We start from the raw sequence: 27,627 nt of genomic DNA, 5'->3' as shown, positions 1-27,627 counted from the left end.
TTGCAAGAAGCAATGAACAATAGAGTGAAGATAAAATAGAGAAAATAAACAATAAATGTTTAATACAATGTATTAGGGCTGGGGAAATGTTTGCATGGTGCCAGCTGCTCTAGAAAGGGAGTTACTGGGCTACCTTAAGGTTGAGTAGAGCTTTTCAAGCATCAGTGTTTCATCTAGTCCTTCAAAGTGTTAACACTTCCATTGTTGCTAAAAGTGGTCTAGTCAGAGGAGAAAAATATCGGTTCCATTATGGAGGAACAGAGAGCTGGAGGTGTGGGGTAGAACTTAATAGTACAAGTGCTGGATCACACCCAGACTGAGGTAGAAATGATTTCTGTTGTAAATTGTGGCAAGTTGGTTAGGTAAGGGGAAGACCATAATGTCTTGGTCAGTCACAGAAGGATCCCAAGAGAACTGGGGTGGAACCATGGGAAAGGCAAAATTGATCCTCCTTAGAGATCATGTAGGAGACTTAAAGAAGGGATACCTGAGTACAAACACCATTGTAGGAGGCTCCTCTGGTCAAAGCTCCTCTGGGTACGGAGAACAGTCTGTCAGCCATAATTAGGAAATGGCATTGAAAGAAATGCAGAAAATTAGTACTGGACAAAACAAAGAATGAGGGATATACAATTGCTCTCTATAAATACATCAAGGGGAGGGGAAAGAAGGGCAGGGCAAATACTAGGGAGGAAAGAAGCTATTTAAGTTGCCAGACAATGTTGTCATTAAAATAAATGGATATATATTGAGAGTTAGTCCATCCAGGCTGGAGCTGAGGTGGTTTCCAGCCATGAGAAGAGTGAAGTCTCTGAAAAAGCCTTCTAGTGAGAGTGACAGGGACAAACCACAGTAGGTGTATGTATCACAGTAAAATGGAAGTTATTTGTTTGCAAACTGGATAATACGAATTCCCGTAGCTCTTGCATAACGGTGAGTAGAGCCACTTTCTCTTTGCCTCTCTGCCAGAGTGAAGCAGTCTGACAAGACTTATGATGGATTTCCATAAGTTTATTAAGAGAGCTGTGTAAGGTGAAAGGACACATCTTCAGCATCTATAAGATCCTTTGCAGTGTTGTGCCCTCTGCTTTTTATAACTATGGCAATAGTATTTTTTGAAATTTCTGTTAATTTATTGGTCCAGATATAAAGCACGACTCTATAGCCTGTGTCATATCAACATGCTACAAAATGTTAAGAACTAACTTTTTTTTAAAGATTGGTTTAAAATTTTGACAGATCTCTGTGCCAAGTGTCAGAATAAAGCACAACAAACATATGAGATAAGAAGCATAAGGTATCAGTGGATCTAATATTATTGACAGTATTTACATGATTAATCATTTTGAACTCTTGGAAAACATTGTAAGAGAAACCTGCTCTGCCTTTTCCTTTTGGTATTGCTCAGCAAAATACTTGGAATTGATTTAGTTTGATTTTATTTTTACTTAGAGGTGGCCCTATTTACATATTCCTTGTTTTGCATGGGTTTATTAGATATATATAATATCTACAGTTCTGACAAGTACTTTGAATTGTAGAAGTACTAATCATTTTGTACAATATTGTTTTTCCAATATCCCTGTTTCCATGTGAGCAGACACTGTTGGTTTAAATTTCCTTCCTGCTTTCAGAAGAAACACACAAGAATAACGCAAGGTTTATAAAATACAGTAATAATTTACACTGACAAAGATATTGCACAATTTCTGACATTTCAGAAGCTTTTAACCAAGCTTATAGCAAAGAAAATGGAAGTAATGTTCTATTTAATGTGAGATGGGATTTGAAAAAAGGGTGCAAACAAAATTATAATTCTAATATAATAAGTGAATAAATTGTTTAACAAAGATGTGAACATCTCCAAAGGTTTTTATATAAGTCACAAAGCAAAATATTGCTAAAAGTTAACAGGACTCTTAGTATCACCTTTTTCCTACATGAGTTTGAGAATACTCATTTTTTTACTCCAGAGAAGCAGAGTAGCCATAAGATGGCAGCACTCTGCACAAAAGGCTCCTGAAACCACAAATTCTGCTCTTTTCTCAAGAAGAGACGGCAGCCACTGGCGAGAACGAGTGGCCTGAGTGTCTGTAAATGGAAATCGAACTGGCCGAGTCCAGCTGCTGGGAAACTTCAGAAATGGAGTTGCTTTCATGCAGTACCTGAGCCCATTTTCCTCAGTATTTAGTAGCTGCTTGGGTGCTAAGTTAAGCATTCTTATCTGTTTTGGTTATTCTAGAATAACCTTATTCAAACCCTGTGTTTTAGTGAAGCAATGTACCTCTGTAGGTCTAAGTACAGTAAGATCAGCTATAAAATTATTTTCTGTGTGCAAAACCAGAGCAGAATCACTTTTTACAAGTGATTTAATCCCAGCTCCATAGTTTAGAATTTACATATGGGTGGTCAGGCCTGACGACATTGTGTTTACCCAGCCTTACAGTCTTCCACAAGCAAGCCCAGCCTGGTGCAGGGCTATGATAAAGGGTTCTGTTTCCCTTGGTGCTGCTGCAATAGCAAGGCCATCACCTTGGCCTGTCTGTGATGGGGAGTGCAGGTCTGGTTTGAATTTAGCAGTAATCTAAACAAAGAAAGTTATGAAAAGTTCTTCACCTAAAGTGCAGGGGTCTGAGGAGCTGTGGAGTCAGCCCTCAGTGTAGTTCCCACCCCCAGCATGATCAGCCACCAGCACTGAGAAGTGCTTGCTCTGCTGCCTCTGCCCCACATTTTTATAGTGTAGGGAAAGCAAGGGGTACCACGTAACCAAGAAAAGCAAACAGAAAACAAGGTGAGATTTGATGGGCTGTGTGGAAGTCCCTGGCACAATTTGACTGTTGTGGGCTTGTTGACAGTCTGATGCCAGCCGATTTTCCTACCAGTTCCCCCTGAGCCCTTCTGCAGTTCAGAGGTTTGATTATTTCTCTTTGAGTGTGACAATGTAGTAAAATCCAAAAAGCAAACAAATCTTTCGCGTTGCTCACCCATGCCAAGAAAACTGAGAACAAAGGTTTGCTCACGCCCTCGGCTGGAACTAGCCAGGTCAGAGCTGTGGGCAAGGGGAATACAAGCTGAAAACACCCTGAGTTTCCTGCCTGCTGCTCACTGTTCAGTTGGCGAGCAATTCCTCCTCCTTCCTCCTCTTCCCCTCTGTTTGTTCAGAAGCAGGTTGTTGACTTCACTCCCTGCCCTCATCTAACAGCAGCATGCTGCTCCAGGAACAAGAGGAGACCAAAGCATGAATCACAACTTGAGTCACCAATTCCCAACACCTTGTTTTGCTCAGAGCTGGAGGGGAAAATTCCTTTCCTCTATGTGATTCTCCATCTCCTGTGACCCTCCAGAACTGGCTACAGACACTCCTCCTCTGCTTCCAAAACTGCTCTCCATTGTGTGTAGCCATGCTTGCAAACAGCACTTGGAGAGGAGAGTAGGAGACACCACATCTCAGTGGGCTCTGTGGCAGTGTTTTGGTCCTAGGCCCCTCATGGGATATGATATTGGTACACCCAAAAAACACAGGAGCTTAAATGAAGCAGCTCCACCACTGTATGTTCAGGTCTTTGCTTACAGCAGGCTCCAGGTCACTCATACAGGACCCAAATGCTTCCAGCAGTTTCTCTGGATGGATGTCATTTTCTATTGGAGAAATACCCATCTCCCACCATGATGATTAATAAAGAAGGAGGGAGCAGATGTCTCAACAACAAAAAAAAAGAAGTAAAAGTTGCTGATTTGTTACATTCACCTTCACTGTGAATTTCCCCATTAAATACAACGGTTTGTTAGGGATTGTCACTTCCTCTTGAAATGGTTTTGCCAGCTCTCCCTAAAGCACTGCCAGATCTGTACTGCAGCAAAGGCAGAGACAGGATAGTCCTTACAGTGTCACTGCAGTACTTATGTGTGGTTTCTCTCTGTGCTGGGTTGGCCTGTTTGCAGAACTCTCACACTGCTGTGTGGATACTCAAATCATCTCTAGCTCTGTAGAGATGAACCAAAGTTTCAAGCTTGGAAACTTTTTTCAGCCTTCATTGCTTAGCGAACTGACAGGCATCCTCTGAAACATCTGCCATTGCTGTTCTTTGGAACTGGGTCTATCAGGCTGCTGGGGGATATATATCTGTCCACACTTTCCAAAGAAAATGCTTTCCATTTCTGCTGGCCCAAGAGTATGGAAGCACTCATCTATACAGCTATAGAACATAGGTCTTCTTTGGGAGAGAAGTGTTTTAACCCGTAAACTTGCGTATAATCTTTACTTACTGCCTTTCAGGTTAAAAACTTTGACTGAAATTTTAAAGTCTACTTTGATTCCCCACTAGAGATTGTCAGGAGCTTTCAGTATTTGATTGGGAAAATAAACCAGAGAGAGAATAAAGTCACCAGATGTTTCAAGCACAAAGCAATCTGCTTCTGACCTAAGATGCATTGCGGAGCTAAATATGGTGGAGAGAAGGCAGACTCCATCTCAAAAACAGAGAGAAATGTTTTCTCAAGTGCAAGGGGTGCCTCCCTGCACCTTTGTAAATATTCTGAGAATCATCTCAGCCAGGGGACATTCAGATTTTAAATTGTTCCATATTTTTCCAGGCTTTCAGGGTGTGAGCGTGTAGATCACTGGGAATTAAAAACTGGGCTGTGTGTGAAGCTGAGAGATCAGGGCTATATTCATGCCAGGAATGGGGGAAGACTTGCATTGTTCAGCATTGCCTACACTGAACGATAAAGAGCTGTTTTCTGATGTGTCATTAAAAAACTGTAACTCTGATTTAATAGAGACCAGAATTTGCTCCAAAATGAAGATACAGTGGCTGATGGGAGACAATAATAATTGTGTTCTCTCTGCACTGTAAACTACTTCTATGTGTATCTCATTGAATCAATGCCTTTAATTTGGGTGGGTGAAGCAGAATGTACTAAAAACCTTATGAAGAAGGGGAACCCTGCTGTCTAATCAAGCAATGCCGCGACCCCAAAGGATTTTACACACCCTTCCTACACCAGCATGGCCACTCTAGATTGAGATTGTACTCTTTTAGTGATAATTAAAGCCAATAAAACATTGATCTAGTAGAGGAATTTCCTGGTCAACTTACCTTTAGTTATCACAGGTGATGTTTCAAAACAAGAATCATTTGTCAGCTTCCTGTCTAGGTATTCTTACCTTGCCCAAGGTTTACTCTTGGTGCATGCTGTCTCTTTTTCAGGACCTCTCTTAGGCCCCTGCTGTCTTTTTTTTTCCTGTTTTTGTTGTTATTTATTCTGCTACTTCCTTTTCCTTCTCTGCTCTCTCCAGACAATCCAGAGAGGTCTATTCCGAATAATTTGCAGAAACTTAGCTATTTTATTCAGTAAAGACTTATTCAGATAGTCTTTGGCAGCCACCCCACTCCGAGGCAGGCACTCAGCCTCCAGCCATGCTATTCTTGCCAAGACCTATATAAAATATTAGCTCACAAGCAAATGGGGAACTGATAATATCAAATAGAATTTGTAAATTTTATGTAGGCTGTATTATTAATTATCTCTACACTTCAAAGTTTGATATCTTGAATCTAAGTATTTGCTAATTGCCAGCTGTTCAGCTGGCTGGTCCTTAATTTGAGACACTGCTGGTGGCTGGTACGTTGTGGTGGCTGAAGGACTGCCACTGAGCCCTGTGAGTACCTCGTTTGGAGTGTTGTTATGTTACCAGGGGCCAGTGAGAGCTACAAGGTGACCCTTCTACAGGGAAAGCACTGGATTTTGGAGCTCTGCAAGGCTGTAGACATAGTAACAATATTAAAGGACACATACACAAATGTCAGTCAAACCCAGCGAGATAAGATGTTTGAATGGCTTCTTACAGGAGGATGTTTTTCTTAGCGAGAACAAACACTTTCAGTAGATTCCACTTCTTTTTGACCTTATGTAGTTACATAGGCAGTGTTCTCACAGAGTTTTGTCTTCACAAACTGAGGGAACATAATCTAATCAATGCTTTTTTCATGCCACATGAAATTGCTGTAGCTGAACAAGTGCCTTACAAAGGGCACTCTGAGGCATAGAGAGCAGCTGAAGGAGACTTAGGAATGTTGTTGTAAATAGAAATATTAAGATATGGTTCCACAACAGCCTAAACTGGGCTAAATTTGGCCTAACATATTCTCACCTTTCCTGCCAATTGTGCCTTGCACTCTGGACTGGGCAGCCACAGGGTTCAAGGGACACACCCAGATGAAAAAACAGCCCTCCATCTTCCCCCAGAAGGTGACTGGATTTTAGTTGGATCAGTTTGAAAGGCAGCGTGTTTGGACATGAACACTGACTAGTAAGAGCAAAGGGGTGGGAACACAAGGGCAGAGCAAAGGTAGTCCTGATGTAATCCAGTTTGAGTTGCTGTTGAACCTACCCATAGTCTGTGTAAATACTAGTAAAATTGGATGTGCCTGGGAATATTTCCAGGCACTAGAATGAGATTGTCTATGCTATTAGACTGTTAAAATTCTCCCTGGCATGAATTTGACCTCTTCCAATTAACACTCACTGCAAAAAATTTCTGGGCACAATTTGGTTGCTAGAATAGTCCCAATAGGCACTTTGCAATCACAAACTCAGGTCTTTCTGTGCCAGTTGGCCTCAATGCCCAGGAATGTTTCAGGCATGTTGAGTTTAACTAATACAGACCCATCCCTACTTTTACTATTGCAAATCCTTGTGAAAAGACAGGATTTGTCTGGAACAAATGATTTTCAAAACAGACAATAGCAGGCCATAAAAGATGGGAAGAGATGAAATCTGGAAATAACGTATTTTATTTCCTTTTAATATGGTGGTAAGAAAGACATATTTTGCATTCATTTCAGGTTGGGAAGGTGGAGGAGAGATAGCAGTAACTTGTTATGCAGTTGTATCTGTGCTGTAGAATATTCAGCCACTTATTAGACAGAGTAAAAGCTGACATGATCCTGTTTTTCAAGTCAGTTGCTGTACTGCGAATGAAATTATTCCTCCTTCTATATATTAAAATAAATCCACAACTGCAGTATTTTCCTTTCAGTTTGGAATGTTATAAAATCAATATACTTGGTATCTTGAAGTACTGAAGCCAAGTCCTCAGCTTTAATCTGTGATTGCTTTTTTGTTTTTGCTTTTTTGGGTTTTTTTGGTTTTTTTTTTTTTCACAATTGCCTTTATGAGTTTCCCTCCACATCAGGAAATCTGAAAAAATGGGATTTTTACTTCTCTCCAGGTATACTCACTTGGCAATCTTAATGATCCATCTCTCAAAGCACTCCCTCAGGGAACAATTAAAGGCGTTATTTGAAGGAGCCTTTAAAGGGTTGTTGTACATGGACAAACACGGTCTCTTGGCTGGGTTGCTCTAGGACCCAGAGTGACTGGGATTAACAGAAATCTTCACCTGAATGAATTTTCCCCGTATGCCTTATAAGGAGTCCAGGGAAACAAGGAAGTGATAACCATGTTCACGTTACTGTGTGCACAGCTTGTCCTCTTTACCTGCCCAGGTAGCCCTTGTTTTCACTTTTGTTCATGATCCGTCCCGCTGGGGTTGAAGTTTCCTTGCAATCTGCTGTACGTGACATCTGAAAACTTACCCTCCAGGAATGCATGGTTTTTACGACATTCTACCTTTACGCAGACGATAATTAACAAGCTAATATTTTTTTGTCACGCAGCCAGCACTGAAAACGAATGGGGATTGAATTGCTTTGCCTCTGTTTCCTATTTCTGCAAAGAAATAACTATGTGCAAGGTAAGGCTCAGGGGCAGGGAGATCCATTTCAAAACCATTCTGCATTGTTTCTTGCTTGAAGTTGACACGAAATAGCTTTCTGTCCTCTGTATTTAATCTTTCCTTTCTATTTAATGATTTTTTTTTTTGACAGACTGCTGTAGGGCTGCATTGCCAATTCATCTACTATTTGGTGGTCGTTACATAGCACAACAGGTTTGAAAGAGACAGACGTTTGAGCAATTTTGTTTACACTAATCACAGATTGATCTGCTAAGAAACTTTCATATGATACATATGAATGGGTGTTTCTCTGGTACTTACACAATGGATAAAAATCATATCCAGTATCTAGAGCTGAGTGAAGCAATTTTAAGCTTACAATATGAGCTAAATTTGTTCTTTTAACATCTCTGGTTACTTCAGAAATTACTTACCTACACCACACCAGAAACACATGTAACACTCTCTCAGGTGCACTGGAGGAAACAAGTTAACATGTTCTACGTGAATGCCACCCGTAAAGCATGCAAAAGGAGGTATGTTAATTGCCAGCAATTCTGAGGTTTTAATCTTTATTAGAGAGTTAATCTTTTACCAATAGAACTGTCGTTAAGAAGGAATTTTATCAGTAATCCTAAATATGGCTAAATGTGTGCATTTTCCACCACACACATTCTCTAAATGACAAGTTTCTTCATAAATGGAATGATTAAGCGTATTATTAATAGTCTTTTATCTTCTTGGATTTAAATTCAGGGACCTGTTCTCAGGAAAGCACAGTGACTTGTGAAGATTGTTTGCTTTCCGGACCACACTGCGCTTGGTGTTTGCAAGAGGTAGAGTGATAAAAAAAAATTTCAAAGTAAGACTTGAAGTCTTTGTAGTCACTCGAAGTGATGAAGTATTGACTTAATAGGGTCAGCCCATGGTTTTGTAATGCATGCAGTGCTTAGTGAAGCCTTCCTGGGGATCAGAAGTGGAATTTAATCTACTCTAGATGGTCTGCTATTCAGAGTGTGGTTGTTTGGGCATTTGTTTGCTTGTTTGTTCGTTTGTTTTTTTGAAAAAACCACAACAACATCAACCTTCCAAATCTAAGGCAGAAATAGAAGTGCTATTAGAGGGTCTCAGATCATCAGCCTGAGAGCTGGCTCACTCCCAGCATTGATAATGAAGCACCAGATACAAAGCCAGAGGCCAGTCTGTATCGTACAGGTTACGTGCCAAGCCAGACAGTGTAAACAGAAGGTTTGCAGGTAGAAACAGTGTGTAAGTTTCCACATGTAAAACTTGCATATGGAAATTATTAATCTGGGATTGATTTTAAGTATGATGATAATGTCGGCTTTATAATTAGTATGATACAGATGTGTTTTGGTAAAACATTGGACTTAAAAAATATATCTGGATTTTTTTCCTATACCTTTGTTTCAGATTTTCAGTGCAACCCTGGGCAAGTGACTTCACATCTCTGCTTTTAAAACTTTCTCCTATAAATGGTGCTAAATAATATCTCCCCACTTCATAGTAAATATTCTAGCTCTTAGTTCATTAGCATTAACAAGATAGTCAGCTACAGGAACTAAAAACTTGACAGAAATACTAGAGAAATAAAATAAGTCCTTTTCATTTTAGTTTCTGGATTGCACCTTTGCTGCTAAAAGTTTTTATTGTTTTTGTGTATAGTAAAATGACACTTAGCATGGGACTAACATACTGCTTTATGAAATAGCTAACAAAGACAAAACTGCATATTTAAAAAAAAATCTAAAAAGACATCTTTTGCCATTTGCAAAATATGTTACCATGGATGTCAAAAAACCCCACATTTGTGTGTTTGCAGTAGTTTTTATATTTTTACTATAAAAGAGGATTTTATTGAGGTTGGATCACGTAATTTTGACTACTGCCATGTATTTTCAGGGGAAAAAAAAGAGCCAAACATAATTTAATTATTTAAAAAATCCCAAGACCAAAACAAGCAAAACTGTGGAACTATTGAAAACTTCAGTGCAGTAAACATGATTTTTCTTCTCATTCATTTCTTTGCTAGAGAAAAGCACACCAAAATTGCAAAAGACATAGGAGCTTTAGTGTCAGAGCAAACAAAAGCACCTCCAAAAAAACCACTGTTTTCTGTAGGATAAGAACACGCTTTGTATTTGAAATATGAGGTTGTTTCTTCACACATTTTGAAAAGTTACAAAGTGTATAACTGATACAGATCTCCCTGTGAAAGGTTTGTAATGCTAGAATGGTGTATTTTATGTGCACTGTATTCCAGATGCAGTGGGTGAGAGTTTTGCCTGAGCAAAGGCATCAGGTTCAGTCTGGAGAATAATAAACCACTGCTCCCAGCAGGTGCCTCAACATTGTTTCCACCAAAATATATAGGATCCCTGACAATTTTCAGGCATGAAGGGTGATGTTTTGGTGGAAAGAAGGGTCATAGTTCTGGTTTTAATAGGTTAAAAGTAAATTTGTTTTGTCTTGCATGGGAAGTTTTTCAGTGACTGAATTCAGAGAATATTTGTGGCTTAATGGCTGATCCATGGGTTGCTTGCCCAAACCTAGGAGAGAGCAGCAGCCCCATGGTATGGGCCCACGACCATCTGCCAGGAATTGAATGCTTCAGAGCTGGTCCTGCCAGGCATGCCCAGGTTTTTGGTCAAAATGTCTTGCAGGCCAGAGCAGTTTCCAGGAGACAGCTGACTGATTTTGAGGATCTTAACTCTAGGCATAGCTCTGGGAAATGGTAATAAGGCACAGAATGGTTACTTTTACTCTTTGTGAAAGTAACCATTGACTTCACCCCTGTGCGAGGTTAATACTCACCCTGTAGCAGTGCTGTGGAAAGGAATGCATATCAATGCTGAGTAACAAAAATAAACTGTGAGATATCAAAAGGCTTGTGATTTCCTCTGGATGGGAGAAGGTCAAGGAGGATGCTGGGCCAAATTTAGATGTGTGGATGCCGAGAGCACCGTTGGTGCTGGGGAACCGTGGAGTCAGGCTGTGGTCATTGCTGGGCACCAGGCAGAGGAACAAGGACTTGATGCCTGCTTCAGTGAACAGGTTAAATGAGAGCTGAGGAGAAAGAGTAGGTCAGAAAAAAAGAACCAGTAAACACTGGGTAGCCCACAATCAGTTTGTCACAAAATGTCCAGGAGTTTATTATCAGCAAGACCTCTTCTGTTATTAAATGATGTCCTTCCATCAGCAGTTCAAAACTGTCTAGGAAAGACTGATGAATTTGCAGCATAATCCTGTGAGACAAAAACCAGTGGCTCAGAGGGGCTTTGTGTTATCATTCCCAGTACTGTGAGAAGCCAAATGCAGCGAGTGGCACAATTCCCATTCCCCAACAATAGAGCAGTTTCTCCCAGGATAACAAGACAGTGTAAGTTACATTAATTATACACCTGTGTGACATGAGCCATGAAGGGCAAATTTGGGTTTCTGTGCCACCTAGATCTAGTTCTGCACTAGTTTGCACAAACTTGCACCTTTGTTTCCATTCCCTGCATTGGACTGACCTTTTGTCCAGCAGGTGCTGGCAGCTAGTCAGTAAAAATATTTAACTCATCCCTTCCTTCTCCTGTTTGCATTAGAATTACACGGACTCATCTGGAATTCATGGGAGGTGTGATACCCTGGGAAATCTTTTGTCCAAAGGATGCCAGTTGAATTTGATTGAGTTTCCCATTTCAGAAGTAGAAATTCACAGAAATGATCCTCTAACTGCATCATCTCAGAAGAACAATTCTGACGTCACACAGATTTCTCCCCAAAAATTAACTTTGAGGCTGCGACCAGGTAAGTCACAGCTTATAGGTGTGGGATATTTTGTTTCAGACAGTGTGATAAACTGAAGCTTCTTGGATTGAACAGTCTAAAAAATATCTTGACAGACTAAAGATGAAAATCTGTGTTGAGTCCAAAATTATCTGTTGACTCATTGCATGAAAACTAGGTTCAGCTGAATTCAGAATACTTTCAGAAGTGCTGGATACATCACAAAAATAAGGATATATATTTTTAGTTCCCCTCTTCTCTTGCCAGTGAGGTGGCAGGGAGAGAATGAAAGCCCCTGGCTCCTCCCCAGCCAAGCACCTCTCCCCTGCTGGTCTGGCAAACAGACTGTCTCAGAGGCAACATAAAATCTTGCTTTGAGGATTTAAAAGGTACCAGTGACATTTATGGTAGCATTCCAGACCTACCTTGGGGTCCTTCAGATGTGAATTTTTCCTGAAGAAAATTTGGAATGAAAAAAGGTAAGAGACATTCAGCTAGGTCAGGTCATAGTGTTGGAACTGAGAATAAAATCTCTGTGTACGTTTTGACTTTCTTTAAATTTTTAAAGGATATGATAGGACCCCAAAGTTCTGCCTCCAGTTTTAATTAGTTCTATATCTAAATTTTCTAAAGCCTCATACTGCTGAAGGGATGTTCTCATATTTCTTCAAATTATAGCAATCAGTTTTAATTCTGTGCTTATGGCATTACTGAAGAACTGTTCAGAAAAAAAACCCAAACATTAGAACTACTTTTAATTTTTCAGACCCTTATTTGATATTTTTTTTGTTGACAGACAATTTTTGAAGTTTTTTAGTTAATGCTACTGGTGATTTAAAATACCAGATAATTGTCACCATATAGAAGTTTATGAAGAAATTGGCATTGCTCGTGCTTTCTGCACAGAAGTGCTGATCCGTATCCCACTTTCCCTGACCTTAATAGGACATGAAGAAACAATACAGATCAAGGTTCGCCAGACTGAAGATTATCCAATTGATCTCTACTACCTCATGGATCTTTCAGCTTCCATGGATGATGATCTGAATACAATCAAAGAACTGGGTTCAACTCTTTCCAAAGAGATGTCAAAACTGACAAGCAACTTCAGACTGGGGTTTGGATCTTTTGTTGAAAAACCAGTTTCACCATTTATCAAAACTACAGCTGCAGAAATAAACAACCCTTGCAGGTAGGCAGGGAAAGTCCCAATATCTGTTTGCATGCCAACACTTAGTCACAACTTTAGCTAAAATTAATTTCAGCTGCTTCACTGGAAACTGCCCTCTTCCAGATGTAAATCAGTCAGTGTGTGAAAAAAGATTTGGTTCTTCTAGTTTCACCCCTCTGATCATTGTTCTGTTGCATCTTACATTATTTGGATAGAGGAATCTGGGAGTGATTCTGGTTTTTAGCTTTTGCTGCTAGTTACAAATGTGCTTAATATGTCAAAAAAAAGGTATGCTGCACACTTGTATGTATATATATATATATATAAGAATTCTATGACACTATACTAAGGAGTTGCAAACTCAAACCCATCACAGAATATCAGTTTCAGCCATCAATGCTGTTTTCCTGCTTTTTTTCCCCCTTAAGGTCTAGCAGTCTCCCCAGCCCCAGGCTGCCCTCGCCCTTAGCTAACCTGTGTAGGGGAGAACCTGTGCTCTGCAACCTGGAGCAGGACTGCAGCACCTTGGTGGTTCTCTCTGAATGCCATTAAGGAACTGCAGATCCCAATATGCTTCCAAATATGAAATCAAAGCACAGCAGGGGGCATGGCATGTTGGTAACTGGCAGCTCCAGGAGGCATTTCCCAGCCTTTATGCAGATTTTTTACATTGCTCAAGTCACTGGATGCTCTTTAATTATCTTATGCTTTTCACTAAATCTTCGTAGGCACAGACGAGACATGTAAGACCAAAACCAACCCAGGCAGGCCTCTGAAGTAGCCATTGTAGTGATTTTACACTCTGTATTATCCATAAGCTGTCTCACTTTTCTTGCAGAAGTGTACCATACGAGTGCTTACCCACCTTTGGATATAAACATGTTTTGCCCCTAACAAATGATGCTGAAAAATTCAATGAAATTGTGAAAGGACAGCGAATTTCTGCTAATATAGACACTCCAGAGGGAGGATTCGATGCAATTATGCAGGCAGCTGTTTGCAAGGTAATTGAAACTTCTAAGTATAATATTATTCCATATATTACATCTTCTAGTATTACATGTTGGTATTTCAAAGTTACAGATTATTTTTCAAAACATTTTAACAGAAACCAAGAGCCTCATGAAATTTGTGTGAAAATACTTTTGGCTGTACAAGTAAAACCTGCATATTGCAATATTTTAGTCTAAATTTCCTTTTCATTGCCAGAGACAAGCCCAAATACCTGTATAATTACTGGGTCTGTCTTTCTCTTTAAATATTTTTTATTAATTATGTTTAGGGTAGTAAGCAGATTGACATGAACATGGCCAACCCATGTTATTAAACCCAGGGATGGGGAAACAAAATGTTAGCCAAAGACAATGGAATGAACATAATCTCTTAAGAGATGTTGTGTTGCCTTTGATACCTCCTTGAGAATGATGCTCTTCATTTATTTTGAGACACTGTTCTCCAAATATTTTGCTGTTTTTCTATGTTGTGATGCAGTATAGCCTGCTAAACTGATGTGTTTTAAATGACAGGAAAAAATTGGATGGAGGAATGATTCTCTACATTTGCTGGTGTTTGTGAGTGACGCTGATTCCCATTTTGGGATGGACAGCAAACTGGCAGGGATTGTTATTCCTAATGATGGGAACTGTCATTTGGACCATAATAATGAATATTCCATGTCAACTGTTCTGGTAATTAACTATGAATTTTGTACACTCTCACATCCTGGAAATTTAAAGACTAACACAAACAACTTAGAAAATTAGTGAATTATAGCACTGAAATGTGTAAAAGCTGGGGAATCCAGATATTTCACATAATCTATTTTATTTGTAACTGTTCATTTCAGTCAAGAGAGAACATCATGTTTGTATGGAATTAGGATAGATTATAACTAAAAAAAAAAGAACAAATCTGATTTCTGCAATAGGAAGGCCCATGGATTTGGACTAAATACTATTTCCTTCTGCAGGGAAGGCAAGATTTGCATTAATTATGTTCCCTGAAAGAGTGTGAATTCAGGGCCAGTTCAGGAATTTTCGGGACACCGTTCCTGTAGAAGAACTTACCTTAAGATTCAGTGTTCAGAAATACTGAATATATACACTGTGCTGTTCATTGTAGGACAAATACCTAGTTGCTCTGGTGCAGTGTTTTCTTTGGATTAAATATAAATATATAACACAGATGCTACTGAGCCAAGCCCCCTCTATGGAATCTAGCTCTGTATTTTTCACAGAGGGGTTTCCTTAAAAATAACATGAGGAAATTAGATGCACTATCTTTTATTTTGTATACACGTATTCCTAATTAGAGTTTATACCACACAGAGAACAAAGTGTTCATTATGATCACTTGAATGTGTGTTTCATGGGAGTCAGTAACTGGAAGCACGTGAGAAACAGACTGATGTGCCTCTCTTTTGTTTGTTTGCAGGAGTATCCCACAATTGGACAATTAACTGACAAACTCATGCAAAACAACGTTCTATTAATTTTTGCTGTAACAAATGAGCAAGTACACATATATGAGGTGAGTAAACTAAAATGTTCAGTTTGCCAGTATTTGTTTTAAATTTCACCTTTTTGCACAGCTGATAGAGTAATTCTAGTACTCAGGACTGAATTCTACAAGATATTCATGTGATAAAAATAACTAGGAAATTGTGTATTGGAGGAAAACTCTTCTGCTTAAGTGCTCCCTCATGTATTGATTTTGGTGTTCTAAGGTAACTATTAAATTGGATTTCAAGTTGAATCACACTAGTCCTTTAAATCAAGGATTGACAAGCTATGCATTGCTAAACTATTCCGTGTAATTATTGTGATTAGCCTTTTGTATTTTATAAGGCTAGAGGAGAGTTGAACCTTTTCTTACTTTTATAAAACAAGAATATACCTGAAACATGCCGTTATCTTCATGCTCAGCTCTGAGATCTTTGTTTGTTGTTTTTTTTTTTTCATTTTTCTTTATTTCTGTGACTCTTTTGAATGAAACTGATAGAACACCAGTGCCAAGATGAAAAGTAAAGACCATGATGGACAAAGTCCTCTTTCCTCATGTATTGTTCCTCATGACTACTGAAGGAAAACACTTCATTACAGGAATTTTGGGCATTAGGACTGGCAGGATCCTATTCAGTGAAGTGATTTCCTGCTGTGTGAAGTTGTCATGGGAAATGGAAGCCAGGAGAGAGGGGAAAGCAGAGGAGCAGTGGATATGGAGATCCAAAATCTGTATTTTTAACAACTGGAATATCATTCATACCTGCAGCTCCATCAGTCTTCTGTGCAGGAGTCTGTTTTCAGCCTCCACAGCTACAAGCAGCCCTGTGTTACTTTTGACCCATTGGATATTCCAGCTGTGAGCTGAGGTGAAGCTGCCAACAGCTCCTTCCCTCTTCTTACAGTGAAAGTGAGCAAAAGCCCTCTAAGATAAAATAAGATGGATATTGGAAATTCTTATTTCATTTTCTGTCCAGTCCTGCTCCTGGGAAAAGATCTTCACATGCTAAAAGAAATTCTAGAGAGGAGTTCATTGTGGGTAATAAGGGGTTTTGCAGCCTGAGCTTGGCTGCCTGGTTACATCCTGCTGTGTGAAAAGGGACAAGCAGAGAGAAGATGTTCCTCCAAATTTATTCAGGTTGGTTGAGAGGTAGCCAATAACGATGGTCCTGCTGATACAATAAGACTGGCTTTCTGAAGGAGAAGCCTTTGTAAAGCATTCTGTATTAAAACCAGAAATACAGTAATGACCAGAAGTGCTTCTCTGCTGTGATTACCACATGGCAAATAGGAAAGAAAGAGTAGGGAAAAAGAGAGAGCAGCTGAGTCCTTGAGGTAGTCACCGGTAGGATGGTTTTCTATTTCTGTCCTCTGTGTAACCCAGGGAAGACCCCCCCCAGTACTTCTGCAACTGATTCCAGGGTTGGAGTTGTTTTTGGTAAGACTGATGATCCAGCCGTTTGACAAAAGTGACAAAGAGTCACAAATTTCATAAACTGATTCTCAGGTTACAGCCTTGACAAGGGAAGGAACACTCTGAGTCTTGAAGCACTGACTGCCTGGCTTTTTTGAAGACTGTATTGAATACTGAGCTGGATCAGTATGAAAATTTAGATCGGTAGCAGAAGTTGATCACTTGCAAATGCAGTGGCTTCAACAATTTCTTAATAGAGATCCAATTAATGACAGGTGAAATATTTTTCCTTATAGGTGCTTTTTTTAATAGGTGCTTCATGAATAATGGTTGTTCTAGGAAAGTAGTTTGGAAATACCTCTTTGATTTACAGAACCTTTCTTTGTCCAAAGAAACATTTCTCTTGCTGATGGCACTGTATTTTACCTTGGAAATTGCTTGTGGTCACCCTCAGAGTTGGCCACCAGCATTCTTATCGAGGTGTTTCTATTTCAGTATCCATTCAGTGTCTTATGTCAGTATCAGTTTCCAAGAGGCACCCTTTGTTTGTGGGGAACACTAAACAAGGTCTCATAGCTAACAAAAAATACAAATCATGGTGAACCCATCTAGGGAATGGTTTGCTCTTGTTACTTTCTCTGTTAGAAAAGAGAAAGTATAACAATCTTCTAAGGTGTGTAGTAATCCCACTGAATATGATTTATCTTCTGATTTTTTCTTTTAATACTGCTTTCTTTCCTTTATTTGGATAGCTGTAGTTGTTATGGTCTGCTTTTTGTCCTGTAGGTGATGTAAAAAATCAGTCAAAGCAAGTACAAAAGTCATATACAAGTGTCACAGTGCAGTTTTGCCAGAGTAAAATATACTTTCAAGGGTCTATGTAGGATGTGCAAACAGGGACATAGTGCCATGTTTTCATCTCTGTGATGCAAATCTGTAATATAAATGTAAATAACCAGTATCTATGCTTAAGAATGTAAAAAGAACAAAGCAAGACAATGAGAATCGTTCTCATGGTACGGCCTCTGCTCAGGGAGCCTGGAAGTGATGGTAGAGGACCCTAAACCCTTAAAAGTTCTGGTGTTTCAGTTCTCTTGTAAAGCTTCAGCAAGTGAGATTCCGTAGTGTCCCTCAGAAAACCCTTCCATTTATCCTTTGAGGTAGAAAGACTCTCCCCAAATATCTCATCTCAAATCTACTTGAACTCAGCATCTAATTATACCAGATACCAATACTGACTATTGCTATTTATAATCGAGTTCTCAGGGACAAACTTACGTTAAAATTACTGTGAGGACTTAGAAAGCACCTCTTTAAATAGACTTGATAGATTCCATTAGTCTTAAGTGCAGTGTTCAGACTGTCAAATATACATTTTGTATTTCTAGCCCTGAATAATCCCCAACAATTTAGCCCAAAATAATTCAGACATGTAATATTCTTGATCCTCTTCAACTGAATTTTCAGTTTATCCACTTACATGTGTGTTATTATCTAACACACAAATGTTAGGGGTGGCACAAGCACAGAACACCTATGCTTGTAACAGAGCTGGTGTTGCCTTTGAACCTTCCACGCAGCTAAAAAGCTGCTGCACAGTAACCTCAAGAGATCATTTAGATCTGATGCTTTCCCTGACCACAAGAACTTCAGAAGCAGTCATGTGGAAACATTTATACAGCCACTCAAAAGTAAATGCAAGAGAGGAGAGAAAGTTCTTTACACTGAGCCGTGATTATTTGAGATTATTTTTTAAAAGGAATGGTTTTTTTTTTTTTAAAAAAAAGGTCTTTTATAATATATTAATGTATGTCTAACTTTTAGCATCATTAGTCTAAGCTGAGTCTTGCCAAAACAGCAGGGGATGTTTTCATTCTATAAAAGCTATTCACTCAAAAAGCATCTGTGACTATGACAATAATAATTATAGTTTAAAAAATCATATTTTGGTATAAAAGAAAACACCAGTCCTTAAGCTTTCATGAAGTAGTTGCTGCTATTGCCGATATTATTTCTTTTCCAGCGGAATTCTTTAAAAACATATTCAAACTTAGATAAGGGAAAGACTCCATCTTTAGTCCTGAATAAGAAGCATTTCTTTTGAAACAAAAATTACTCTTTTTGATGAATTATTTCTTTTTATATCATAGGAGAAATAGCTTGAAAATTAGGGTTTCAAACTGCATTGCACTGCTGAAAATGGAACTAAAAATACTCTAGTCTCCACACTCATACAGAATCTCAAATTATGTATTTGGTGTAGCACACTATTTATGATGAAAATTCTTCTATCATTTACACTGCTAAAATATAGACATAACTCCACTGGGCTCAAACATGTAATTGTCAAATTTCCTTTACTTGAATCAGAGTATCCCTATAAAATGGCAGTTCACCTGTTAATGAATATTTGCCAAAGGACTAAATTCTGTGATATCCTTTGGATGTTTGGCAATAGTAGCACCCCAAAAGCATCTGTCTACCTCACCTTGGCAGTGCTTGAACAGAAATATTTGCTAAGAGGTGAGGTTTAACCAATGGACTAGAGACACACACTCAGCCTGGGCTTGAAACACCATCCTTGTATCACCACGCAGAAAATTTTTGTTCAAAGAGGAGAGATCAACTGAAGTGTTCAGAGCAGCATATCCCTGCTGTTTGTTTTGCATACCACAGATTAAAGCGGACTATATTTTAAATTCCAGGTTTATCATCTTTTCTCACAAAAGGTCCACATGTACGAAACACAGAGTTTCAATATTCCAAGAATCCTTGAGACTGCACTAATCACAGGAGGAGTCAGGAATGCAAAGATGCCAGCTGTAACCTAAAATGCAGTTAATCCCACTGATTTACAATAGCATGAGAAATCTAATGAATGATGACTATTCCATACATAATAATAAAGTAATCACAGGGCTTTGGGAGATATGAAGTATAATAAGGATATAAGGGTATCAAATTATCCATGTTTATTAATAGTTCTCTGGATACTTTTATTTAAAAAACCAGTATTGATATGATAATGTGTAAAAGAAAACTAGTGCTACAATGTGTTTTTTTCAATGATGAACACATTGTTTACCAAAGGCATGGGTAAAAGCAAGGGAATTTCATGTAGTTAACAATCAGGCAAGACAAATTTTAATTCACCATATTTAAAATCTAGCTGTCAGATGTCATGTTAGTGTCACAATGCAATTTAATGCAAAAAGAAAAGAAAGCTTATCATGGAAATAAATTGCTAAATTGGTACTATATTATTAACAGAAATTCAACATACAATCCATCATAACCACAGAGCACTGAGATACATGTGCAAAGACAAAAAAGTGACTGCAGGTGCTGAATGTAGGGTCCAAGACTCTTGAGCAGTGCAGCAACAGTAGAGCAGCTGAATCTGTTTCTGGATATTTTTATTAGAGAAAAACACAACTGTTGATAAAATGTATCTTCCTTCTAAATTTGAAAAATTAGAGCTTGAAGAATACAATAGTATCAAACTTCCAAGGACATAGAGGTGATTTAGCACTATATGTTCAAAGAATTTTAAATGAAACCAGCTCTTCTTCATCTGACTTTTTCATTAAGACATGTGCAATGGAGACTGCAAGAATTCTTGAAAATGTTGCTGTCATTTATTTCAGTTGGCTTCAATGTACTTGGTTTTGTTGTGGGCTCTTTCATTTTTGTTTTGAGGTTGGTTTTTACTTTTTTGTTCAGCTTTGGGGGTTTTTTTAGATGGTAGCTCCTTGTCACCTAGACTTTCATTGTGCTTTAAATTAATTTTTTATATTTCCAGAATTATGCAAAGCTTATTCCTGGAGCTACTGTTGGACGACTACAGAAGGATTCTGGAAATATCCTCCAGTTGATCATTGCTGCATATGAGGTAAGATGGTTACAATGCAGTTTCTTCCCTCATGTTTACATGTTCAACATTGGTTTGCAGTTTGGTAAAAAGAAGGGTCTTTGATTCCTTTTATGAACTGGTTACATAATTTTTTATGTTAGGTGCTGACCTTAACAGGAAAAGTGTTCACTCTGAGGATTAAGTAAGCACAGAAACAAAATTCCTACAACCTTCTCTCAGTCCTTAGTTCACCTGGAATGCTGAATTTAAATCAGTGTCTCATCTGCATTGCTTTCTTCATATTCCTGTATTTTACACCTACTCTTCAGCCTTCTTTATATTAAGTTCCACAGTTCAAGAGAGACTCAGCTCTATCTGCGTTGGTAGCCATGACCAGAGCAGACAAACAATTGCTTTGCAAGAATATCTGTGGGGAAAAAACACTAGTCTGTGCTCAGTGCTCTTCTCTCCTTCAGCAATTTGGTGCTGCCCCTGTGAGACTGTTTTGAGGTTTTTGAAAAGAGGAACACAGGAGCCAGCACGGGTTTGTTTATGTAATGCCAGGACCTGAATGGGTTTGTTTAGGTGATACAAAGAAACACCGTAACGATGTCAGGAACATAAACACAGCACTGTTCTCCAGAGCTTTGTTTGTAAAACGCATCCTGGGCGCCTCCTCTGTCAGAGGAATGTTCTTAGGCAGCTGCACAGGTCTTTGCACAGATACATTAATTTACATACACGCTGATATACCATAGATTTCTCTCTTCTGTCTCAGCCCATATTTATGAAAAACCTGCTCTACCAGTTGTCTACAATGACAAATAATTTTGCAAATGACTTCTGTTTCTTCTCTTACTTTTTTTTCTGCGCTTCCTTCTATCGTCTGAATAAGACAATCATCACTGTCCCAAAATTACTTTGGTCTTGGTGATAGAAGGAAACCAAATTCTTCTAACTCTTATAAAAGCAATGAAAGCAATACAATTGCTCAACTATGATTTTTTTAAAATGAAATGGAAAATACCAGAAGATTCTTCATTTTATGGAAAATTATATAAGGAGAGACCTTCGGGGTTAATCTCGGGAGTGTACAAATTGTAATAAATATGGACGAGGAAATCTTCTCATGAACAAAGCTATTGCTAAACTTTTGAGTGGCAACAGGATTTCACTTCTGGATTCCAACCTGCTGCTAGTCACATCTGGTTCCTATCAGCATTTCTTCAAGCTGGCAGTCTAATGTATAGACACAAGTTCCTACATTTAACAGCTAAAATATCATTTTGCTGTCAGTAAGTAATGGAAAAACACACAAAAATTGTCCCAGGGCTGTGTCCTGGTGCCTTTGCCGTAACATAAGTGAGGAATGATGCTCCACTGGAATATTGAAAATGTGAAGAGTGAAGTGAATTCTTGCCTCTTCTCCTTAGCATCTGCTTATATTCCTATGGCCTATGATTTTTTCCTATTCTCCTTTTTGAACCTGCTGGTATTTTTGGCCTCTGTTGACTTCTATGACAAGAAGGAGTTCAGTTGCACTGTGTCAAGGTACATTTTTCTTATTCCTATCTTACTTCTTATGTTTTAAAGTTTCACTGAGTGCACCTCCATTCCCGTGTTGTAGGGTTTGGTGAATAACAGCTCTGCATTCACCTTATCTTCGGGTCTTCATGATTTCATAATATTGTGTCACTGAGACACCTTCCACACCCCCAATCTTCTCTCCAAATTAGACAGTCCCAGTCATTTAAGTCTCTCCTTGGCTGCTCCATTCCCTTGGTAATTTATCTGACCATCTCTTTACCCTCCCTGACTCTCATGAGTGCCTCCTGAGATGAGGAGCCCATAGGAGCTTGCAATACACAGTACAGGACACACTGAGGCTTATACAAAGGTGAAATGATGTCCTGTCTCTTGTCCTCAGCCTCCTGGCTCTGTTGGCTTTTTACCTGCTTTTGAGCTGCTGCATGCTTTGAGCAGAGCAGCTCCCAGAGCTGGCAGTGGTGACCACGATGCAGCTCCTGAGCTGTTTCATCTGATCCTGTTTTCATCTGTTCACGGGCATGGTTTGGAGGGAGCTCTGAGCTCTGTGCTTGCTGCACTGCAGGAGTGGCAGGGAGGTGACTGCAGGGAGGGTGGTCCTGCCTTTGGGCCATACTCGTCACCACCTCATCCAGGCACAGCATGTCTGGACCATGCACCAGAGCTGCACGTAGGTTCTTAAAATCCCGCATTTCTTTCAAGGTGTAAAAAGTGTACAAGCAGCTACATGTCACACTCAAAATTTCACAAAGTCCATTTTATTACACTTAACCTTAACGGTTAACAATTTTATTGTTTCGTGATGGAAAATCTTCCAAGCAGAAAGCACTAAAAACCACTTTATTTGACAGGAGTAAAAGTATCTGAATTTTTTTTGACTGTGAAGAAGGAAATGACAGGAGACCTACAGCTGAAAATCACATGCAAAACAGATCTAATGCTACTTTTGTTAGAAACTTTTCATGATATTCAATTCAATGTCCTGTGTCTCTGCTTCTTTACTCACTAGAAAAGGAATAAATAACTTTTTGCCCCCTGGGAGTAGAGTTAGGCTAAATCTTTTAACACTTTTGAAGTGTTTTTGAGTGTTTACTTGCTGTGCAAACACAACGTTTGTTAATGCCATTCACCATGTGTTGCCATCTAGAAGCCTCAGAGAGGAAGTAAGTAAGTTAAGAAAGTCTGAGCTGTCAAAATATTTGTTGCAAGGAGTTCTCATGTTCCTTCCAAGTATGGTTCATTTTCTCTTGTAAGCATATTTCTGCCTGCTTTGTTTAGCATTGAATTCTGCACAAGTTTGTGTTGCAGAGCTGCAGGCTAAAGTGCATTGTGACAGATAGCAGGCCGCTTGATTAAAGACATTCCAAGAATTTAAAATTTCATAAAAATTCCACTTTTTTTTTCCCCATTTTTGATCCTTGCACTTGCACAAAAATCAGATCAAAGAAATTATGTATTAGAAAGGACAGGTAACACAAGGGCACAGGTATGTAGCACTGCTTTGTCTGTTGTTCCATTCAGAAAGTATTTTGAACCACAAATGTTTCTGTCTGAACGGCTTAAAGCTCACTAAACTGCTATTTGTCCTCAAACTATGGCCAGAGAGCTTAGTAGTTTTAAAACATCATTAGAAGTGCTCACACATATTAGGCTTTAAAACCCTTGAATTTATCACAGTTTGTGTTCATTTTCAGTGGTGTAAGATGAATAATTTGATCTCTCACAACAGCAAGGCACATTCAAATGACCCAATACAGACTCCAGAATTCAAAGTATTACAAGCTGGTGTTCAGCAGCATTTAATTTTCTCTCACGGTTGCACTCTGTACCTTATAGTTTTGCAGCTGGTGGAAAAGGGCCTACTGGTGATACCTCCAGTAACGTAAGCACATGCCCACAGTCACAGCCTTACCTACAGATTTTCTGTATTGGGTCCTTTTGGGAGAGCCCAGCTATTGCAAACAAATTATTATCTATGACTCTGCATTGTTTCAATAGCGACACAAGCACCTACCTCCAAATCAAATGTAAATGGAAATCTGGACATACCCAAAGCTACCAACATTACAAACCCGATGCCCAGGGCACAGTTTTACAATAATAAGACAAATTTCCAAGGAATCCAGAACATGTACAAAGGACAGGGAGTTGTCTATGCAGGTTTATACCTATTCTATTTTCACTTTGATTTACCCCACCAGACCTTTACTCCAGTGAGTCATCCTGGACCTTTAGTAGAATGACTCACTGAAGTAAGGTCAGCAAGTTCCTTGTGCTCTGATTGAAGGGCAGGGGGTATTTTGCAAGCAATTAAACTTCCATGAGCACAAAGTCAAGTCAGTGAGATGTTTTCTTAGCAGTTGCCGAGGTACTTTTGAAAAATTTCCATTTACTGGATCCACAGGCCCATGAAGTCATAGGGAATTTCCCCGTGGCCTGTGATAGGCTTTGGATTAAGGTTGTGTAAGCAAAGTTGCTATAAAACATTTTAAAGACTTGAAATATAAATACCTAGTATGAGCAAGTTCAGGAAGACAGTTTGTGATTTTCAAAATGAAAGTTTGATTGAACAAATTGATTTAAATAATGGGGAAGTTGTTGAATACAGGCTAAAATAGCACAAACAGCTCATGAAGCAGGAATTTCCATTGTGAGAAGAAAGGAAGGGAGGGAGCAATATTGACAGAGTTTGGCTAATCAGGAAAAGCAATGGACTAGCAATGCAATCAGGGACGCAAATCCACTCCTCAGTAAGTCCAGACCTAGAAGAAAACTTGCATCAGTCAGCAGAGTGATGAAAGGTGATTTAATAAAACATTGAATTTGTTCTTCTGGAAGGGCAGGAAATAAGCCCTGTGAGCGGATATTAAAGTGATGCCACCATTGCTTTCCACTGAAAGCTGGGTCTGTCGGCATTTGCATCATTTTGCTCGTTCCGCATTTTTCTTGCAATAGAGAGTTCTGTAAACAAAGTGCCAAAGCACGAGTGTGCTCCTGTGTAAGTCAGGATAAATTACAGTCCACGTTACACAGACATGGAGCAGTGGCAGCACGTGCCAATGTTATCACTCCATTCATCTCACACTTTTTTCCTTGAAGGAGCTGAGGTCTGAGGTTGAATTGGAGATCCTGGGAGAGACGGAAGGGCTCAATCTCTCCTTCACAGCCATCTGTAACAATGGGACCTTTTTTCCACATCAGAGGAAATGCTCTCGTGTGAAAGTGGGAGATACAGTAAGTGAAGAACATATTCTCCAAAGACATGAAGTTCATATAATTTAGGACACCAAGGTAGAGCTTGCTCTTTATTAAACAATCTTCCTCCAAACAACTTACCAAAACACAGGCAGTATCTATGACCGTCTTGCTGTGTCCTCTGCATGCACTTCCCGAGCACCCTGCAGAGTTCCCTGTGCTCCAGCTCCCAGCAGCTGCCATTGTCTCTTCCAGGTCTCTTTCAATGTGACTGTAAATCTCTCTTCTTGTGAAAAAACCAGAAGGCATATCAAGATAAAACCTGTTGGTCTCAGTGACGTGCTGGAAATGGAAATTCATCCCCTCTGCAGCTGTAACTGTCAGGCAAAGGCCGAGATGAAGAGCCCAAAGTGCAGCCAGGGGAAAGGCTCTCTGGAGTGCGGGGTGTGCGTGTGCAGCCCCGGGTACGTGGGGCCGCGCTGCGAGTGCGACGAGAGCTCCCTGGGTGCCAGCTCCTGCCGGGGCCCGGCCGAGCACCGCTCCTGCAGCGGCAGAGGAGACTGCTACTGCGGGCAGTGCCTGTGCCACCCGTCCCCCTACGGAAAGGTGTACGGGCCCCGCTGCGAGTGCGACGACTTCTCCTGTGTCAGGCACAGAGGGCTGCAGTGCGCAGGTACGGTGCCTCAGTGCTGCTTGCAGTGTCTGCACTCAGGGCTTTACGGGCTCACCCTTAGCTGGGAGCTCGCGGATTTGTATTTTCATCATGTACTCAGCTGCAATCCATTCTGTATAAAGAATTACTGTTTATGAATGGTCTTTAGACTTTAAATAGTTTTGGCTATACCATTATAAACTGGAAATATTTACGCATTAGGTTGTGCACTGCCAGGAGACAATCTGCATGGAGGACTCCAGTAAAGAGAATGGAGCTGCGCTGGCTTACAGCCAGTCTAAGCAAAAACCTGATCCTCTGACTTAAAACTGAAGATTCTGGGAGAGAAAGAAAGATGTTTGGAAGAAGAGTTGGAGAGAGCAAAATATTTTCTGTTAAAGAGAATTATTTTAAAGATCATCCTTCAGATGATCACTGATCATTCTTTTTTAATTATCAGTGACTGATTTGAAGTATGATAAATCTTCTTCCAGGTAATGGTGACTGTGACTGTGGGGAATGCAGGTGCCACAGTGGATGGACTGGTGAATACTGTAATTGCACAACTGATACCAGCACCTGCATTGCTGAGGATGGGACACTGTGCAGTGGGAGAGGCGAATGCATCTGTGGGACGTGTGCTTGCACCCATCCAGGGGCTTCGGGCCAAACGTGTGAAAAATGCCCTCTCTGTGGTGACCCTTGCAGTTCCAGACGGTAATGTGCTGGCTTTAAACCTCTGATGTTTATATCATCCAGGTATCTATTTCCTATACTGCCTCAGCAGTGTGTTTATTGCCATGTCTGTAAATTGGGTTTACAGACCAGAACCAAAGAGCTTCTTTGTCCTTTGAGATGGGTAGCCACAACTCATATATTAACCATTCATGAGCATTACTCTTGTACAAAAGGACTTTATGTGAAACAATTAAGCCAACTTCAAGCAGCACAGGCAAAACTTTACACTTCCACTGCTGTCCCTGTCTGTACAACTAATCAGAATGGTGGCCTTATCTGACACTTACATGGCCTCACAGGAAAATTTGGCATTTGTATTACCATTCTCATGCATATGAATGAGTAAGGTCATTTTGTCCACTCAAGCTTCACACATGTGCAAATTCATAGTCGAAACTCAGTTAAGCTTGGCTGAATTAAAGAGGTGCAAGTATAATAAACTAGATAATAGTCTGGGAATGAATAAGTGGGTAGCTGTATGTCGTGAATAAGTTGATGATAAATTGATTGTAAATGGTGAAATGTCTTTTGTCCACTGAGCATACTCAATTTATGGAGCTTTCCTGCTGTGATGCAAGGTGTCTGCCATGGTGCATGACAGAAAAAGCAACCAAAAATATGCAGGTTGTGAAGATGACCACCCTAAGCACACCATTGCTCATGCTTGTATTACGTGACCTCTTGTAGGGCTGCAGTCCAAATGGAGCAGTCTTCAGTAGAAATTTAAGCTAGAAGTTGAGTTAGGCTTCACAGAACACACGTTATTAATGACCCTGGCTTTGCTTTCTGAGTGCTGAGCAGTTTAGGTTGCATGGTTCATGACGATGTCCTGTCTCCTTGTTCAGAGTTAAGGCCCATTTCTCTCCAACACTGTATTTTCATACTTGTCATTGCAGTCTACAGTGTACCTGAGTGAAAAGCTACTCTGTCGTGATTAATTCATCGATCTCTTTCTGTTAGTGATAAATTTGACCTAAGAAAACCGAGCCTCTCAGTATGTTCAAAGAGAATTTCTGCAATCA

At 39.7% G+C, this 27,627-nt stretch overlaps 1 protein-coding gene across 9 annotated transcripts in view; it reads left to right on the top strand.

Moving 5' to 3' along the window:
- The window catches only part of ITGB6 (integrin subunit beta 6), a 57,834-nt gene that overhangs the window by 15,697 nt on the left and 14,510 nt on the right, over nt 1-27,627 (top strand). For 2 of the 9 annotated variants that reach the window (XM_019290354.3, XM_039555491.1), the window contains exons 6-16: nt 7,683-7,759; nt 8,498-8,577; nt 11,353-11,557; nt 12,482-12,728; nt 13,546-13,711; nt 14,234-14,395; nt 15,141-15,236; nt 20,425-20,514; nt 25,120-25,254; nt 25,471-25,888; nt 26,362-26,584. In XM_019290354.3, the coding sequence (XP_019145899.2) occupies nt 7,699-7,759; nt 8,498-8,577; nt 11,353-11,557; nt 12,482-12,728; nt 13,546-13,711; nt 14,234-14,395; nt 15,141-15,236; nt 20,425-20,514; nt 25,120-25,254; nt 25,471-25,888; nt 26,362-26,584 (1,883 nt within the window). In that variant the 5' untranslated portion in view covers nt 7,683-7,698. Of the gene's footprint in view, nt 1-6,594; nt 7,579-7,678; nt 8,278-8,497; nt 8,578-11,352; nt 11,558-12,481; nt 12,729-13,545; nt 13,712-14,233; nt 14,396-15,140; nt 15,237-20,424; nt 20,515-25,119; nt 25,255-25,470; nt 25,889-26,361; nt 26,585-27,627 lie in introns of those variants that run through there. The other 7 variants (XM_019290356.3, XM_019290355.3, XM_019290359.3 and 4 more) reach the window with 7 other exon arrangements.

The sequence above is a fragment of the Corvus cornix genome, chromosome 7, assembly GCF_000738735.6.
Source record: "Corvus cornix cornix isolate S_Up_H32 chromosome 7, ASM73873v5, whole genome shotgun sequence".
NCBI classification, from domain to species: domain Eukaryota; kingdom Metazoa; phylum Chordata; class Aves; order Passeriformes; family Corvidae; genus Corvus; species Corvus cornix.
Note: the sequence above shows the minus strand (reverse complement) of the source record. Positions and strands in the feature narration are given on the sequence as shown.